Source organism: Pristiophorus japonicus, chromosome 13 (assembly GCF_044704955.1).
Source record: "Pristiophorus japonicus isolate sPriJap1 chromosome 13, sPriJap1.hap1, whole genome shotgun sequence".
Lineage (NCBI taxonomy): Eukaryota > Metazoa > Chordata > Chondrichthyes > Pristiophoridae > Pristiophorus > Pristiophorus japonicus.
The window spans coordinates 119700396-119719974 of record NC_091989.1 but is presented as its reverse complement, the minus strand read 5'-3'; the positions used below and the strand labels follow the sequence as shown (position 1 = coordinate 119719974).

The following is a 19579-nucleotide window of genomic DNA, read 5'->3' as shown; positions in this document are numbered from 1 at the left end:
TCTGCTGAGTTCTAAATTTCTCCCAGTCCCCGGGTTCACTTCTATTTCTGGCCAATTTGTATGCCACTTCCTTGGCTTTAATACTATCCCTGATTTCCCTTGATAGCCACAGTTGAGCCACCTTCCCTTTTTTATTTTTACGCCAGACAGGGATGTACAATTGTTGTAGTTCATCCATGCAGTCTCTAAATGTCTGCCATTGCCCATCCACTGTCAACCCCTTAAATATCATTCGCCAATCTATCCTAGCCAAATCACGCCTCATACCTTCAAAGTTACCCTTCTTTAAGTTCTGGACCATGGTCTCTGAATTAACCGTTTCATTCTCCATCCTAATGTAGAATTCCACCATATTATGGTCACTCTGCCCCAAGGGGCCTCGCAGAACGAGATTACTAATTACTCATTACACAACACCCAGTCTAAGATGGCCTCCCCCCTAGTTGGTTCCTCAACATATTGGTCTAGAAAACCATCCCTTATGCACTCCAGGTAATCCTCCTCCACCGTATTGCTTCCAGTTTGGTTAGCCCAATCTATATGCATATTAAAGTCACCCATTATAACTGCTGCACCTTTATTGCATGCACCCCTAATTTCCTGTTTGATGCCCTCCCCAACATCACTACTACTGTTTGGAGGTCTGTACACAACTTCCACTAACGTTTTTTGCCCTTTGGTGTTCTGCAGCTCTACCCATATAGATTCCACATCATCCAAGCTAATGTCCTTCTGAACTATTGCATTAATCTCCTCTTTAACCAGCAATGCTACCTCACCTCCTTTTCCTTTTATTCTATCCTTCCTGAATGTTGAATACCCCTGGATGTTGAGTTCCCAGCCCTGATCATCCTGGAGCCACGTCTCCATAATCCCAATCACATCATATCCGTTAGCATCTATTTGCAAAGTTAATTCATCCACCTTATTGCGTATACTCCTTGCATTAAGACACACAGCCTTCAGGCTTGTTTTTTTAACACCCTTTGTCCTTTTAGAATTATGATGTAGTGTGGCCCTTTTTGTTTCTTGTCTTTGTTTACTCGGCCTTCCACTATTGCTTTTTACCTTTCTACCATCTGTTTCTGACTCCATATTACTTCGCCCTATCTCGCTGCATAGGTTCCCATCCCCCTGCCATATTAGTTTAAACACTCCTGACATTCGCTTATCCCGCAGGACGAGTCTCTGAGACGGCCCACCACTCATTCTTGATGGCGAAGCCAACTCCATGAAGGTGGCATTCTTCTGATTTGCCTGACCAGAAGATGTACCCACCACCTTGTTCTTTGAGCTGGCCTTCCCCTGCCCGCTGGGTGTCTCTTCGGGCAGCGATGTCAACGTCGAAGCATCTGAGCTCTCGGGCAACGACAATCTGTCACTGTTGGGATGTCCATGAGGGTTTTGACGTTCCAGGTCCTGAACTTCATTTTGAAGTGTGGAAGATGCCTGTGCGTGAGTTCTTTTAATGTGTGGTGGCCATTGCACACCGGCCACCACATGGGCTTAGCAGAGCAAGGTCTTGGTCCAGGGGTTCCAAGACCAGGCTCTGCTGTATGGGCCGAGTTGCCTATGGTGGGATGTGAGCCGTAAGCTTTGCACTGGGCCGCACCTTCAGGAGAGGTGATGGGAGATGAGGAGTGGGGATGGGGGACGCTGGGGTCCTGCTCCATTTTAGCTTCTCGAGGGGTCGCGAGAGAAGTCAGAGTGGCTGCCGCTATTACCGCACCACGTTGGTTCAATGCCGGCTCCGGAGTCCCTTCGGCCAACTCTGAGCCGGGCTTGGCGGCGACCCCGGAGTCCCTTCGGCCGGCGTCCAAATCTGCGGAGGCACAAGGAACTGGAGGAGTTGCGGCAGAGCCACTAATGCAACAATACGCTGTAGTATAACACTTTACAAAATAATGTGAGGTGAGCTTCAGCTTGTAACATTCTTTTCCCCATTGAATTTTAATCTAAATTCTGGTAAGCAGAGTGCATTTTTCATTGAACATATTTTATAGTTCCCAGATGACTAATGGGTAGAGACAATTCCTGGTGTTGAACTGAACTGTATAGACCCCAAGGTTGTAAGTTTGATTCCTCCTAAAAATTGCATGTGTGTGGATATTGGAAGAGGAAAGGCTCGGGCTTGCCTGTTGTGCCCTCCATAGTAAATTGCCTTGCTCTGTAGACTCGTACATGAAGTGTAGTCATTTAGACCATTTGCCTTTTTCATGCTTTTTCCCCACCTGGAATCCTGGTTCAAAGATCTGTATATCAGTGCCAGAGATCGCTGGTCCTCCACTGAATTGAGAATTTTATAGTTTTCCCCCAAAATATTGGGTTCAGGACAGGAAAAATCAACCAGGATTCCCACTTCTGGTTGCTAATAATTTAATCCTACACGTGTATGGATATCAAATAAGGAAAGTATCTAGGTTGCCAGTGGTTACTCCTTGATATAATAGCCTGCGCACTGTCAACGTTAGCATGAGAGCAGTGATCACTTGGGCAAAGTATTGGCATATATGCACCACTTGTGGAACCCTTTCCTCTGAGGAATAATGCATTTAGGAGAGAAAATTGCTGAGAAGGAAATCATCCCCAAAAAAGGCCATAATTTGCTGTCGCAGGGCAACGGACAGCAAGACTTGCCCTTGCTCTTTAATCGCAATGATATTTTGCGCTGCAAGTGCAAACTGATAACGATGCAACGAGGAAAACCGGGCCTTTGATACCTGCGTGAACAGGGCAAGCAACTGTCTTTCCTTACTAATCAGATTGAAGAATTGTGAAATTAACAACGCAAGGACTGAGAAGGATATGTAATTTAGAGTGGGTGAATTCAATGCCAAATCAGGTACACAGAGAAATAATGAGCAGGAAGGAAAGAGAGAAAAAAAATATTTTAAATTTGGCATTTTGAAAGTCTCCAACAGCAACCTGAAGGAATGAGACTCCACATTTGTAATGGTTAATTTTCAGTGCCAGAGGGGTTGTTTGGCAGTAATTAACACTTATCACAACGTTAAGAGTACCTGAACTGAAATGGACAAGACTTAACTTTCTGTGAGGAGTTTAGTTTGTTTCTACTGCGCAAATACACCAACTTCATGCCATTATAATATGATAGAATTCTTCATTAAGATGGAGAGTGACAGTTAATTCAGAGACTAGGGTTCTGAACTTAAAGAAAGGTAACTTCGATGGTATGAGATGTGAATTGGCTAGAATGGACTGGCGAATGATACTTAAAGGGTTGACGGTGGATAGGCAATGGCAGACATTTAAAGATCACATGGATGAACTTCAACAACTGTACATCCCTGTCTGGCGTAAAAATAAAACGGGGAGGGTAGCTCAACTGTGGCTAACAAGGGAAATTAGGGATAGTGCTAAATCCAAGGAAGAGGCATATAAATTGACCAGAAAAAGCAGCAAACCTGAAGACTGGGAGAAATATAGAATTCAGCAGAGGAGGACAAAGGATTTAATTAGGAGGGGGAAAATAGAGTTGAGAGTAAGCTTGCAGGGAACATAAAAACTGACTGCAAAAGCTTCTATAGATATGTGAAGAGAAAATGATTAGTGAAGACAAATGTAGGTCCCTTGCGGTCAGAATCAGGTGAATTTATAATGGGGAACAAAGAAATGGTAGATCAATTGAACAAATACTTTGGTTCTGTCTTCACGAAGGAAGACACAAATAACCTTCCAGAAATACTAGGGGACCGAGGGTCTAGCGAGAAGGAGGAACTGAAGGAAATCCTTATTAATCAGGAAACTGTTAGGGAAATTGATGGGATTGAAGGCCGATAAATCCCCAAGGCCTGATAATCTGCATCCCAGAGTACTTAAGAGGCCCTAGAAATAGTGGACACATTGGTGGTCATTTTCCAACATTCTGTAGACTCTGGATCAGTTCCTATGGATTGGAGGATAGCTAATGTAACCCCACTTTTTAAAAAAGGAGAGGGAGAGAAAACGGAATTGTAGACCGGTTCGCCTGACATCGGTAGTGGGGAAAATGTTGCAATCAATTAAAGATGTAATAGCAGTGCATTTGGAAAGCAGTGACCGGATCGGTCCAAGTCAGCATGGATTTATGAAAGGGAAATCATGCTTGACAAATCTTCTAGAATTATTTGATGATGTAACTAGCAGAGTGGACAAGGGAGAACCAGTGGATGTGATGTATTTGGGCTTTCAAAAGGCTTTTGACATGGTCCCACACGAGATTGGTGTGCAAAATTAAAGCACATGGTATTGGGGGTAATGTATTGACGTGCATAGAGAACTGTTGGCAGACAGGAAGCAAAGAGTAGGAATAAACTGGTCCTTTTCAGAATGGCAGGCAGTGACTAGTGGTGTACCGCAAGGTTCAGTGCTGGGCCCCCAACTATTTACAATATACATTAATGATTTGGACAAAGGAATTAAATGTAATATCCCCAAGTTTGAAGATGACACTCAGCTGGGTGGTAGTGTGAACTGTGAAGTGGATGCTAAGAGGCTGCAGGGTGACTTGGACAGGTTAGGTGAGTGGGCAAATGCATAGTAAATGCGGTATAATGTGGATAAATTTGAGGTTATCCACTTTGGTGGCAAAAACAGGGAGGCAGACTATTATCTGAATGGTGACAGATGAGGAAAAGGGGAGGTGCAACGAGACCTGGGTGTCATGGTACATCAGTCATTGAAAGTTGTCATGCAGGTACAGCAGGCGGTGAAGAAGGCAAATGGCATGTTGGCCTTCATAGTGAGAGGATTTGAGTATAGGAGCAGGGAGGTCTTGCTGCAATTGTACAGGGCCTTGGTGAGGCCACACCTTGAATATTGTGTAAAGTTTTGGTCTCCTAATCTGAGGAAGGACATTCTTGCTATTGAGGGAGTGCAGCGAAGGTTCACCAGACTGATTCCTGGGATGACGGGACAGACTTATGAAGAAAGACTGGATCGACTAGACTTGTATTCAGTGGAATTTAGAAGAATTCCATCGATGCAAGAAGAATGTTCCCGATGTTGAGGAAGTCCAGAACCAGGGGTCACAGTTTAAGGATACGGGATAAGCCATTTAGGACCGAGATGAGGAGAAACTTCTTCACTCAGAGAATTGTGAACCTGTGGAATTCTCTACCACAAAGATGTTGAGGCCAGTTCGTTAGATATATTCAAAAGGGAGTTAGATGTTGCCCTTACAGCTAAAGGCATCAAGGGGTATGGAGCGAAAGCAGGAATGGGGTACTGAAGTTGCATGATCAGCCATGATCATATTGAATTGAATGGTGGTACAGGCTCAAAGGGCCGAATGGCCTACTCCTGCACCTATTTTCTATGTTTCTATTCAATGCATTTCAATGATGAGCCAGACAGAGAGATTCTGTATTCGCAAAGCTCATGCTGGAGTGGCGCATCGCGGACAGCAGCTTTTGGATTTCCGTGTTAAACCTCGCATCTGCCCTTGCTTGAATTTGCTGTAACATTTGTGCATAAATAATGGAGAGTGCCATTAACCTCTCCGTTACTTTGACAGCAACTTATGGCTCAATGACATAAATAGAATTCATAGACTGAAAACTGGTTCTTCAGAGCAATAATTTAGTCTAATGCATTGAAAACAGAACATATCACGAAGTTGCTTAAATATTGTGTATTTTGGAGCTTCAGGCAGCTTGGTTCCCTTATATTGTTTAAATAGCCAACAGTAGCCTCAAAATGTGAAGACCAAACAATAGAATTTGTACTGTGAAGAAGTATGTGTTTTTTTTTTAGCTAGACCCACCATCCAGGCACGTTTTAGAGCAGAGAGTAAAAGATCACTGATTTATAGATTTTTGACTATTTGACCTGGGAGGAATTTCGGGTACTTTTAAGATGTTGTTGTTAAGATTAATTTAGCGCTCAAGGGATTACATCCACTTTCTGAAATTTCAAACTAGTTCCACTTGAAGAATATTTTTCTTGCATATCACATCAACTTGAAGCAATAAAGTTCATTTAACACATTCCAGAGAGAAAAAAAAGTGTGTTGGAAGGGCTTCATTCATACAAACCTTGTGATGGGGAGGGAGGTGGAGGAAATGTTCTTGCTGCAGAACAGTTTACACCTAGTTGATTTGATTAGCAGTTCAAATGGCCGAACCTGAATACAGGCAGCTGGAGGAAGGTCAGAGGTCAAATTTTTGACTTCCTGTCTAGCTGGAACAAACTGACAACAGTTTGCAGTAATCTGGAATAGAAGTCATAGAGTGAGAACGCATCTTAAGTTTAATGCCAACTAGTTTGAGAATTACTAGTCAGAAGTGTGAATTTAGCCTGCTACTGGATAATGTGGCATGCTTTGTTTTTCTGTCATGAGCATTATGAAATAGATTAAAATTCACAGTAAACCTTAGTGTTTGTTCAGTATCTAGTTTACACATCATATCATAGTCCCTTGAGTCGAGGATGACTTGCTTCCACGTCAAAAAGTTCACAGGTGTTTCAATGAAGGATCTAAAATTCCAGTTCCCGAACTAAATCTTGAAGGATGGAAGATGCCTGTGCGTGGATTTCTTTAACGTGTGGTGGCTGTTGCACACCAGCCACCACACGGGCTTGACAGAGCTAGGTCTTGGCCCAGTGGCAAGGATTAACCAAGACGACTGGAGACCTGCTCTGCTGCACGAACCTCGTGCGCACACATATTGCAGTGTGGGCTGGCCCATGCTGCCCCTGGGCCCTCTCCTCTTCTGGCCCCGAACTCGCGCCTCCTTTGCTCCGATCACATCCCTTTACAATCTCTCGCCACTCCTTCGCCCCGACCTCGCCGCTCCTGCTGTACCTGCCCACGCTCCAATCACCGACCTGGATCTTGGTGACGTCCCTTTGCACAATGAGGAAGTTCATTAACGCAACTCCTCCCCCACCCCCGCCCCCAAGTTATGCTATTCTATGTCTAGACATTGGGAGTTAAACGCCTGATCGGAGGAGTCACTGGATTGACATCGCTAGAATACCCAATGATGCTGAAGTCAAGAATCTAGTGCCAACATTTTTAACACCGAATTTTCTTTTAAACTGAAAATAGAATTCTGCGCAAAATAATTTATTTTTGTTTGCTTAGAAGCAATTTCTTACTGACATTTTAAAGAAATAAGGGCAAAATCTTTGTCCCCTTGTATGGTCCGCACTAACTTAACTTTTCTTTTCCGTCTTCCTTAGTTGAGGACCTGTTCTGTAGACTTCAGAAGAGATGCATTTCAATCAGAGAAGTGAGGGTAATATGATGTGCTAATGGGGGAATTCTTGAGGAATGTGCCCAAGCTCTGTGAAGATCCCCTTGCCTGAAGTGCATCAGCAGAGTATGTCAGTTTTAGTTCCACTTGTTTGATATGTATCTCTTCTAGGCTGCACAGAGAAAGCCCTTCAACTATAATTTATCTGAAAAGAAAGGTAGATGTTTAATAATGAAAACATGTCTGTATAAGTCCTGAGTTGTCCAAGAAATACATCGTATCATATTTTAAAAAGGAAATAAATTGTTAATGTTTTTTCCTGTGTAGCTAGGCTTCTTTATCTTTTGAGGTTTCTAAGGCCATGCACTGAAGTATTACGTTTTGTTACACTCCCTGATCATATTTTGTTCGTGGAGAAACTGTCAGCATTCGCTGTCATTACCTGTCTGAAACTGACGTTAACTTCAGGATTTAGTGCATGCGCAGGTAACTGTAGAAATCCTTAAGTTGTGGTCAGTCATTCCCTGCTCTGCCACAGGTTGTGCTGTGGAACTCCCCAGAGCTGGCAATCCATTCGAATCACTTGAACTGATGATAAACTTCCCCTTTTATGCTAGAATATCACTGTTTTAAACCCCCCCCCGCCATATACATTATGTCTTGCTAAAGAGGTGTAACAATCGTTCTGGCACTGAAAAATTAATTTTATATTTGTGGAATTTCAAATGCTTCCATTAATATAATTAAGAATTAGAATGTTTTTAACATTTTTTTACAGTTTGATATTTCAGCTTCTACCTTATTCCCATGTGCATGTCCCACTCTTTACTTTGCTCACAGATTATAATTTACTTTTCATAGTATTTTACTTCCTGGTTTGCTGTCTGAAAATTCTTCAGTGTGATTGGCTGCTTAGGAAGCTTGATGATATCACTGTTGGACGCTGATGATTCGCTTGATTTTGCCCCAGGTTCAAACTGAGGTTGGGAGAGCTGAAATCTATGCCACAGAAATCGCGAGATCTTTGTGGGCAGCTTTTTTCAAGGTCAGCGCCGATCGCTGTTGCTTCGCTACTGATTGCAAATTCCGGGCTAAAGTGTTCATGGTGTGCAGTGAACCATGAAGTTTTCTCAGCTAATAAAATTGGAGTTGCTCTTCTCAATAGGTTTCTCTTTTTTAAACCCAGAGCCTTCCATTTCGAAAAATACAGCACAGCATAACTGCACAAGACCACCAACCCACCCCAGATAGTTGCATCCTGAGTATGGTCGTAGGACAACTTCAGGTAAGAGCTTTACTGTTAATGGTCTTGAATTTTATTTAAATCGTTAACCCAAATTGGTTTCAATGAGACTGCAATGTATAGTCTCCTATTTATATCCGGTTCTTGTTATGCAAAGAGAATGGCATCCAAACCATTTTTTAAAGAATATTTGCATTCACATGTACAGATGCACAATAAGACATTCACACAACTTTTCTGAAAATGTCCAGAAACAGCAGGAAGATAGGAAAGCAAAATAATAAAATCTTTAAAGTTGGAGTGTTCTACATCCAACCTTTGGATTAAATTCCATAAATAATTAATGGAAATTCACTTGCTAATTGTTAGTAAGTCATTGCAATAATCTTTTAAAAATATTTTAAAATTCTCTTTGAGTTTGTGGTTGTTGGTGGGCAGCCTGCTTCAAGCCTCTCCCACTGCCATTCTGGAACTCTGCTATCCTTTTTTTCACTTTGGGGGGGAAAAAAGACCTAATGAAATGTGACATTTTGTAGATTAGCATTTAGTTCACGAAAAAATTTCAACAATCAAAAAGTCCAGTGTAAGTTTACTACTCAAGTTACAGCTCTTATTCATGTGACAAATGCTGACATATTCCTGTACAAGCAAAAAACATGGAGTGTTTAAAAGGGACAGAAATGATGTGTATAAAAGTAACAAGTTATGCACCATAATTAAATATGTGGGTGTTTTGGAAAAAATTGAGTAACTCTAAAGGAGTTGCTGACATTCTGTATGTGTAGAAGGATTGGTAACCATGAGTATTATGATGAAATTGCACTAATACATGTCATGAAGTGGTGGAATTGCTTTTTCTGGAATCTCCACTTGACCGGTTCCCGTTTTTTTTTAGAAAGAGTATTTGCGGGTTGGGGAGAAGAATAAGATGCTGCTCCTGAAGTCATTTATACTGGGACCAGTGAGATGGAATACAATAGTCTTTCATGGTCTGGGTACATTTCCTCTGTTCCATTCATGTGCCATTGGCAGAGCCCTTTGAATAGTTTTCTGCTTGCAGTCTATTTTCAAAATATAACGAGAACCACAGTAAAAAGGACAGTGTAGAAAAGCGTACCTTACAAAAGCCTTAAAAATGAACTGTGGGATGACAGATACTGTAAACTGTGTATCAAACATGGCCGTTTCAAGCTGGGGGAAGAACAGTCCTCTGGAATTAGAGGTAAGGTCCCAGAAAGAACTGAATTGAAAAAACAAATAAATGAATCCAACTGGGTAAAGTAAGAAAGAATAGATAGATAAATGTAACTTTCACAGGAGCCTGTTACTTAATGGATCAGAACAAGTACCTGCCACTGAGTCAGAAATGACCCAACCTAATATCCCAGGATAGGGAATCAAACTTTTCGGAAGGAAACATTGAAACATAGAAAATAGGTGCAGGAGTAGGCCATTCGTCCCTTCGAGCCTGCACCACCATTCAATATGATCATGGCTGATCATGCAACTTCAGTACCCCATTCCTGCTTTCTCTCCATACCCCTTGATGCCTTTAGCCGTAAGGGCCACATCTAACTCCCTTTTGAATATATCTAACAAACGGGCCTCAACAACTTTCTGTGGGAGAGAATTCCACAGGTTCACAATTCTCTGAGTGAAGAAGTTTCTCCTCATCTCGATCCTAAATGGCTTACCCTTTATCCTTAGACTGTGACCCCTGGTTCTGGACTTCCCCAACATCGGGAACATTCTTCCTGCATCTAACCTGTCCAATCCCGTCAGAATTTTGTGTCTCTAAGATCCCCTCTTCTAAATTCCAGTGAATATTAGCCTAGTCGATCAAGTCTTTCTTCGTAGGTCAGTCCTGCCATCCCGGGAATCAGTCTGGTGAACCTTTACTGCACTCCCTCAATAGCACGAATGTCCTTCCTCAGATTAGGAGACCAAAACTGTACACCTTATTCAAGGTGTGGACTCAACATGGCCCTGTACAACTGCAGTAAGACCTCCCTGCTCCTATACTCAAATCCTCTTGCTATGAAGGCCAACATGCCATTTGCTGCCTTCACCGCCTGCTGTACCTGCATGCCAACTTTCAACGAGATCTGGGTACCATGACACCCAGATCTCGTTGCACCTCCCCTTTTCCTAATCTGCCACCATTCAGATAATCTGTCTTCCTGTTTTTGCCATCAAAGTGGCTAACCTCACATTTATTTACATTATACTGCATTGCCATACATTTGCCCACTCACCTAACCTGTTCAAGTCACCCTGCAGCCTCTTAGCATCCTCCTCACAGCTCACACTGCCACCCAGCTTAGTGTCATCTGCAAAGTTGGAGATATTACATTCAATTCCTTCATCCAAATCATTAATGTATATTGTAAGTAGCTGGGGTCCCAGCACTGAACCTTGCGATATCCCACTAGTCACTGCCTGACATTCTGAAAAGGACCGGTTTATTCCTACTCTTTGCTTCATGTCTACCAACAGTTCTCTATGCACGTCAATACATTACCCCCAATACCATGTGCTTTAATTTTGCACACTAATCTCTCATGTGGGACCTTGTCAAAAGCCTTTTGAAAGCCCAAATACAGTACATTCACTGGTTCTCCTTTGTCCACTCTACTAGTTACATCCTCAAAAAATTCTGGAAGATTTGTCAAACATAATTTCCCTTTCATAAACCCATGCTGACTTGGACCGATCCTGTCCCTGCTTTCCAAATGCGCTGCTATTACGTCTTTAATAATTGATTCCAACATTTTTCCCCACTACCGATATCAGGCTAACCGGTCTATAATTCCCTGTTTTCTCTCTTCCCTCTTTTTTTAAAAAGTGGGGTTACATTAGCTACTCTCCAATCCATAGGAACTGATCCAGAGTCTATAGAATGTTGGAAAATGACCATCAATGCATCCACTATTTCTAGGGCCATTCCTTAAGTACTCTGCGATGCAGACTATCAGGCCCTGGGGATTTATCGGCCTTCAATCCCATCAATTTCCCGAACAAATTTCCTGACTAATAAGGATTTCCTTCAGTTCCTCCTTCTCAGCAGACCCTCGGTCCCCTAGTATTGTGTTTTCCTGAGTGAAGACAGAACCAAAATATTTGTTCAATTGGTCTGCCATTTTTTGTTCCCTATTATTAATTCACCTGATTCTGACTGCAAGGGAGTTACATTTGTCCTCACTAATCTTTATTTTTTCACATATCTATAGAAGCTTTTGCAGTCAGTTTTTATGTCCCCTGCAAGCTTACACTCATACTCTATTTTCCCCCTCCTAAATAAACCCTTTGTCCTCTTCTGCTGAATTCTAAATTTCTCCCAGTCCTCAGGTTTGCTGCTTTTTCTGGCCAATTTATATGCCTCATCCTTGGATTTAACACTATTCCAATTTCCTTTGATGGTCACGGTTGAGCCACCTTCCCCGTTTTATTTTTACACCAGACAAAGATGTACAATTGTTGAAGTTTATCCATATGATCTTTAAATGTCTGCCCTTGCCTATCCACCATCAACCCTTTAAGTATTCGTCAATCTATCCTTGCCAATTCACGTCTCATTCCATCGAAGTTACCTTTCCTTAAGTTCAGGACCTTAGTCTCTGAATTAACTGTGTCACTCTCCATCTTAATAAAGAATTCTACCATATTATGGTCACTCTTCCTCAAGGGGCCTCGCACAACAATATTGCTAATTAATCCTCTCTCGTTACACAACACCCAGTCGAGGATGGCCAGCTCTCGAGTTGGTTCCTCGACATATTGGTCCAGAAAACCATCCCTAATACACTCCAGGAAATCCTCCTCCACTGTATTGCTACCAGTTTGGTTAGCCCAATCTATATGTAGATTAAAGTCACCCGTGATAACTGCTGTACCTTTATTGCACACATCCCTCATTTCCTGTTTGATGCCATCCCCAACCTCACTACTACTACAACTCCCATTGGCGTTTTCTGTCCTTTGGTGTTCCGCAGCTCTACCCATACAGATTCCACATCATCCAAGCTAATGTCCTTCCTTACTATTGCGTTAATCTCTTTAACCAGCAACGCTACCCCACCTCCTTTTCCTTTCTGTCTCTCTCTTTTCTTGAATACCCCTGGATGTTAAGTTCCCAGCCTTGATCACCCTGGAGCCATGTCTTCGTAATCCCAATTACATCATATCTGTTTACAGCTATCTGCGCAGTTAATTCATCCACCTTATTACGAATGGTCCTCGCATTGACACACACAGCCTTCAGGCTTGTTTTTTAAAAAATCTGTCCTTTTAGAATTATGTTGTAATGTGGCCCTTTTTGATTTTTGCCTTTGATTTCTCTGCCCTCCACCTTTCCTTATCTCCTGTCTACCTTTTGCGTCTGCCCCCATTTTACTTCCATCTGTCTCCCTGCATAGATTCCCATCCCCCTGCCATATTAGTTTAAACCTTTCCCAACAGCACTAGCAAACACTCCCCCTCGGACAAGTCCTGCCCAGGTGCAGACCGTTCAGTTTGTACTGGTCCCACTTCCCCAGAACCGGTTCCAATGTCCCAGGAATTTGAATCCCTTCCTCTTGCACCATTCCTCAAGCCACGTATTCATCTTAACTATCCTGCTATTTCTACTCTGACTAGCACGTGGCACTGGTAGCAATCCTGAGATTACTACCTTTTTGAGGTCCTATTTTTAAATTAATTCAACTCCCTAAATTCAGCTTGTAGGACCTCATCCTGCATTTTTATCGTTGGTACCTATATGCACCACGACAACTGGCTGTTCACCCTTCCCCTCCAGAATGCCCTGCAGCAGCTCCGAGACATCCTTGCACCAGGGAGGCAACTTACCATCCTGGAGTCTCGATTGCGGCCGCAGAAATGCCTATCTATTCCCCTTACAATAGAATCCCCTACCACTATGGCAGCAAGAATAAAAGGGAAATGTAGTCGGAGTAACAGAGGAACAAAGCACAGAATGCTTTCCATCTGAGGAAACCTGTCTTTGCAAGTGAATATTGCATGGTGCAGGAGATCGATGGGGAGGGGAAGAAGAAAATAGTCAGTAGTTTTGTGTGTGAGAGAGTGTGGATTTGAGGAATAGGTGGTAGTGGCTATTTTCAGTTCAATAGCATGAATAGAATGATTCAGTGTAAACTGAGGGCGAGTTACAAGATACTGCCATCTTCCCTGACTAGGGTTAGCTTTTAGTTTTCTTCTTTTTATCCATCTGTATTTTTTGATAAACGAATAATATAAGAGTATAGAAACAAGACTGTAGCAAAATGTAATTTGATATCAAATAAACGTTCAGTATTTCAGCTGTACAATCTACAACATCAGATTAACCAAGGAGATGTATTGTGGGCAGTGTTCTGATTTGATGTAGGTAAATTCTGCTCAACATAAATTGTTTTTTAATAGATGTAGAAATTGTTTACTTGTCATTACAATGTTGTGTTCAATTATCTTTATGCAATTGCTCAAGTTACATATTGGAAATATTTTTGTTTGTACCATGATTAGCTTGTGCACATTGCCAATAAAGTGTTTGAACCCTATATCCATCATTGTACATTTTCTGATCTGGTTAGTTTAGTTCTTTGTCGCCTAGAAGAATCCAATGGAAATGGACTGAGTTGGTGCGTTGTTTCTGAAATAGTTTGATGTTCGCCATTTCCTCGTGTGAAGAAAAGTACACCATTCAATTCGAGCAGTTTCTTTTTGTGTCACTTGTAATTTTCATTTTGGCATATTTTTACATTTTATGTGAAGTCAGGTTTTATGCCATGGTCTTCTGAGGCCAGATGCTGTAATTTGAACTCCGCATATATATAATCATAACATTTTTAGAACCGGAGCCATTCAGAGTGGTTGATGCCTGTGCCTTTCAACTGGCGCAATCTACCCTAATCCTTTTTTCCCTGCCCTTTCCCTCTCTCCTTCTACTTTCTTCCTTTTCAAATACTTACTCAATTATACCTTCTAATGACATTCCAGCCTCTGTCTCAATAGATGTTCGTGGTAAAGCATTCATGCTTAATAATCCATTGTGAAAAAGGTTCTAACTTTCCTCCTTTTTGAAATAATACTGAGTCGATGTCCCCTTGTTATTGAATTCCTGACCAGCAGATGCAATCTTTCACTGTTTACACTCAAACATTTCATAATTATAGAAATCGTATGAAACTGGTTCGATCCTCTTGTCCATTTCTCGTTGTAAAACAAGCCACAACTTTTTGAGCCTTTCTTCATACTATAATCTCTCAGTCCTGCAAATCTTCACTGTACTCCTTCCATGGCACTAATATCCTTCCTATAACAGGATGCCCAGAACAGCACATGATGATCCAACTGTGGGTCAACCAATGTCTTGTACAAATTTAATATCTCTTCCTTGTTTTTATATTCAATGCACCTATGTGGAAAACACAGAATTCCTTTTGCCTTTTTGTTTTTTATGTCTATTACCTCCTTTTAACAATCTTATGCATCTGCATCAGTAGATTTTTCTCTTGCATGCTGTTGCAAATTTGCAGAGATTGAATGAAGTTGACACGTTGACTTGATGTTTATGGTAGGTCAGACATGCACCTGAAATTTTATTCTAATTTTACCTTGTGCTCGTTTGCCTCCACCAGGCAAATTATTTAACTTTCTTTGTTAATGGACAAATTGGAATTGGGGAAGATGGCACATAGTCCGGGTGCAGAATGAGAGAATTGGCCAAGTACAGCGGGGGCAATTCAATTTTGACTTCCGTGCTAGTTTTTTATTGTGTGCATGTGGTAATTCATCTTTGGATCATTTGTACTAGTGTGGATATATTGGCTGAAATGTACTGAATCTCGGGTCAGATTTTTGAAGTCAGCTCGACCTTAAACAATTTCTATCATCAAACTGGTCATGAGGGTTTTGCGCTTATTTGTTTCTGCTTTAGATTATTGATACATTTTTCAAAATATATTTTGGTGCTTACAGAAGACAAAATCATAAGCATGTTAGTTTTTGTTAAATACAGGCATATGAAATCAAACTTGGTAACCATTTGTTGTTTCATCTTTCGCTCAGGCAGATGACGACCAAGTTATAGGCTTCCAACAAACATTTTTGTTGAAATGTCTTAGTGATACCTGGGTGTGTACCAATGAGGTCTTCAGGCTAGCGCTTCACAACTTTTAATAAACGAACAGCTCTTTTTCCTCATTCTGTCTTTCCTCCTTCCCAGTAAGCATTACTTTTTGCAGTTTTGCACGTGTGGCCTTTGCAGGAAATCGCAGCATGTTCTTGCTGTCAGTCCATGTAGGTTTTGCTTGACTTGAATGTTGCACTGAATTTTGTAATTAGATTTCCCCAATTTTATGAATATAACTCAATATAATTCACATTTACAATGGGGAAAACATAAATCTTAGGATGTGTACACCCTGTGCCAGTTTAATACCATTGCACCAGCATAATTCGGTCCAGTTCAGCTGACTTGCAAGTGCTTGTTTGTATGGTTGCTGACTGTGTGTTAGAGTGGGTCATTCATTTTGCACTAAACTAAACCTTGATCTTGAATAAACTGCTATAGGTATACTATACTAGGTGTTTTGTGGTGGGTGGGGAGACTTTGCAGGCATGCAGTGTTTTGATATTAATCATGTATATTAATTTTTTTAAGAATCCAATTGTCGACCAACCTAAAAAAAAAATGAACTAGTTTACCTACAACATCCTGGAGTTTCCTCCTTGGGCACAACTCGAAATTGTGCCCATGTTGGCGATGTCAAGTTACACTCAAGTATTCTCCCAATCACATTAGAATATGCTCAAACTTAAAATGGGTCTAAATAGGCATAAATCAGTGTTGGCAACCACACCAGTATATTTCTCTGAGTCTTAAAATTAAAAGTTTCAACTCATTCAATCATCATTCATGTACATGAGTCACAGCATTTCTAAGAACCTGCAATTGGAAGCTTTGTCAATTAATACCTTCTATACTCAGTTGTTCGAGGTAGACTTTTTTGTCATCTATAGAAACCATTACAACAACTTATACTTAAAAAAGCACCTTTAACGTAGTAAAACATCTCGGTGCTTCACAGGAGTGTAATAAAACCAAAATTTGACAGTTTAAAAAAAAAAATGACCCATTTAGAGACATTGCAAAGCATCAACTATGAAAGTGAAACATATCAGTGATTTGCAGTGACAGCAGCAGTTCTGTTTTAACAGAATGGATACCAGTTGTTCCCAAACTTTAAATATGTATTGTAGACAATGAATGATCTTGTAGTAATGGTGTTGGCTTCAAATGGTCATGTGTATTTTAGGACTGTCCAGTGCTCAAAATTCATCTGTTTTTCTTCTTGATTATCTCTCCTCGACTCTTCAAATTATCTGGGGTAGAGTTTCCATGGGTGCCAGGTGTCGTCCAGTAACATAGCCAAGGGGCTGCTATTTGTACGCGTTTTGAAAGTGAGTTAGATGATTCTGATCAAGGAAGCCAATGCAGCAATACATGATCTTGTCCACCTATGTGCACTTTTAGTAGGGGTAGCTGCATGATTATCGAGTGAGAGACCTGGTTGATTTTCCTGCTACTGACCCAGGAGGGCTAAAGCCATTTGTGGAGCTCCTACTGCCTCAAATCAACCAACTCAGCATAGATCGGGAACCTTCCAGCTGCTCACCAGCTAAAATTGCTGAGCAATCAGACTGCAGCTGTTCTGGTTTTTCAGAGTTCATGGCTGGGTTAAGAGGTGAAACATTTGAAAAATCAAAGCATTGTGCTTCAGGGAGGAAAAACTGACAGGGTTGAGAGTTCTCACGAAACAGATACCAGCCCAGTGGCCCTCTTAAGAAATGCTAACAGATTTTAAAAAAAAAACAGGACTATAACCATATGATTGTCAAATTTAATTATAATTTTAATAGGAAACTATCTGTGTAGGGTAATGGTATCACACTGGATTGTGTGATTTCTCCTGTTTCTGAAATTGGGGAAATTGCTATGCTGTGCAAACAAGAGGTGGTGATTTACTGAATTGTGACTATTTCCCGGTATGTTACGGGAAAAGAAAATTACAGAACTGAGCACTCTTAATCATTTCAGGAGCCTCTCGGCAACCAGCTCACGAACAGCATGGAGATTGATGGATGGTGACAAAAGAGAGGATGCACAGGATAAATAAACATTGGTTTACTGGTGTGTCACAAGTTCCTCTGTGTCTACTATACTTAAAATCTCCTGGTTAGAAGTAACTTAGCAGCTGATAATTTGTGATTCCCAACAGTGACTTTAAGTTCTATTCTTGTCATCCTGAATGGGTTGAGCAGTGGTGTAGTTGTCAAGGAATTTTCACCTTTATTGATGCTCAGTTCTTATTTTCTGTTGAATGAATCCTCCCTGTTCTTTATATCACGATGGGAGAAGCCAGGCACACACTGTCCAATATTCTAGGTGCAGTATGCAGAAGAGCAGTGAAGTTCTGGTGTCCTGGCCAAATTTTTCCCTCGACCAACATTGAGGAAAAACATTATCTAGTCATTATCTCATTGCTGTTTGTGGGCTTTTGCTATGGACATGTTTCCCTGCATTTCAAATACTTCATTGGCTGTGAGGCACTTTGGGACATCCTGAGGTTGTGAAAGGCACAATTTTGAGTTACAACTTCTTCCTCCTCCTTCTTAGTGTCTTAAATGGAAGAAGGGGAGAAAAGCCATCAAATTTGGTGAGAAAGTTTATGAAGAAGGTGCAGTAATTACAAAATTTTTTATCTTGGCTACCTTCTGTTGCACTACATTTTATTATTGTGGCATATCAGTAAGTTCAGTAAATTTAAATTTTTGGTAGTTCATCTGCGATATTTTACCTCTGTAGAAAGCTACAAAGAAAGAAAGAATTTTGGAGTTGACAGAGGTTCCTGGGAGCAAAATGGAGGCATTTATCCAAAGTCATGTTGGACAAACTCAGATGATTGTGGGGGGGTCACGACCAATGTTCTCTCTGATTTTTGTTGTTGTTGTTGTAGTACTGAACGGGTTGCAAACTCCTTCGAGTGTGACCATTTGGTTTGTGAGCAAATTTTACAACTACTGTTACAACAACAACTTTTAAGCAAATACGCAGTAATGCCATCCCACCATCTCAAATCATGAGACAGACAAAGTACTATCCAAGTTTAACATAACTTATCTGCTTTTGAAATTAAGTCCGGTGCTTTATCTGCACTTCTTTGACTTTTTTAACCAGCATTGCTCCTTTTTAATGGTTTGTGAATCTATACCCCGAGATCCCTTTGCACTGCTACCCCATTTAGATTCTTATTTTCCAAGGATTAGGTAGCCGCCTCCTTCCTCCGATCAAAAGGCACCACCTCACACTTGTCTATCATTGAAATTCATTTGTCATTTACATGCCCATTCTGCAAGTTTTTGTTTATGGTAAACTAATTAAAAGCTTTTAGTTCGTCCTCTACAAACTCTATTTATAAAAAAAAATACTCATCATAAATGACTGGGATATAAACGAATAATGCATTAACACTTAAGAACGGGTTATGTATCGACAAACAATCCCAAAGCTCAAGTTGAGCTGAAAGAGGCATATCTATTCATGCAATTTATATTCATTTTAAAGTTTTTAATACATATTAGCCCACCCTTGAGTCACTATAGCAATGGCTGCAGGAGCAGCGGCTTTCTTATGTGGACGTACAGCACGTCAGCGCTATAAGTTATTAAAATATTAATCACAATACAACCAACCAATATAAAGTGCTGCAGTTCTTTACTTCGCTGTATTAAAAAGAATTGAACAAAAACACATACTAAATTTGCGAAGTGCGGCCGCTGCTCAGTCCCCTGGAATGAATTACACGCCTAGAATGGACCCTCGCCCATCTCTCTCTCTCTCTCTCTCTCTCTCTCTCTCTCTCTCTCTCTCTCTCTCTCTCTCTCTCTCTCTCTCTCTCCTTCTCTGTCCTGCTCTCCCTCTCTATTCCTCTCTCTCTCTCCCCGGTCTCCTCCCTCACCCAATTGTTTTTTTTTTACATCTCTCCTAATCCCTTTGTATTCTCTCTCATCCTGCGTTCTTCTGTTGTCTATGTACTTAATGTATGCCTCTTTTCTTACCCTAAATTGTTCCCTTATG

At 41.1% G+C, this 19579-nt stretch overlaps 1 protein-coding gene across 7 annotated transcripts in view; it reads left to right on the top strand.

Moving 5' to 3' along the window:
* nutf2 (nuclear transport factor 2) overlaps window positions 1–19579 on the top strand; it is a 63141-nt gene that overhangs the window by 30624 nt on the left and 12938 nt on the right. For 5 of the 7 annotated variants that reach the window (XM_070897940.1, XM_070897941.1, XM_070897943.1 and 2 more), the window contains one exon: window positions 8386–8484. In XM_070897940.1, coding sequence (XP_070754041.1) covers window positions 8386–8484 — 99 coding nt within the window. Of the gene's footprint in view, window positions 1–8385; window positions 8485–15507; window positions 15655–19579 lie in introns of those variants that run through there. The other 2 variants (XM_070897944.1, XM_070897939.1) reach the window with 1 other exon arrangement.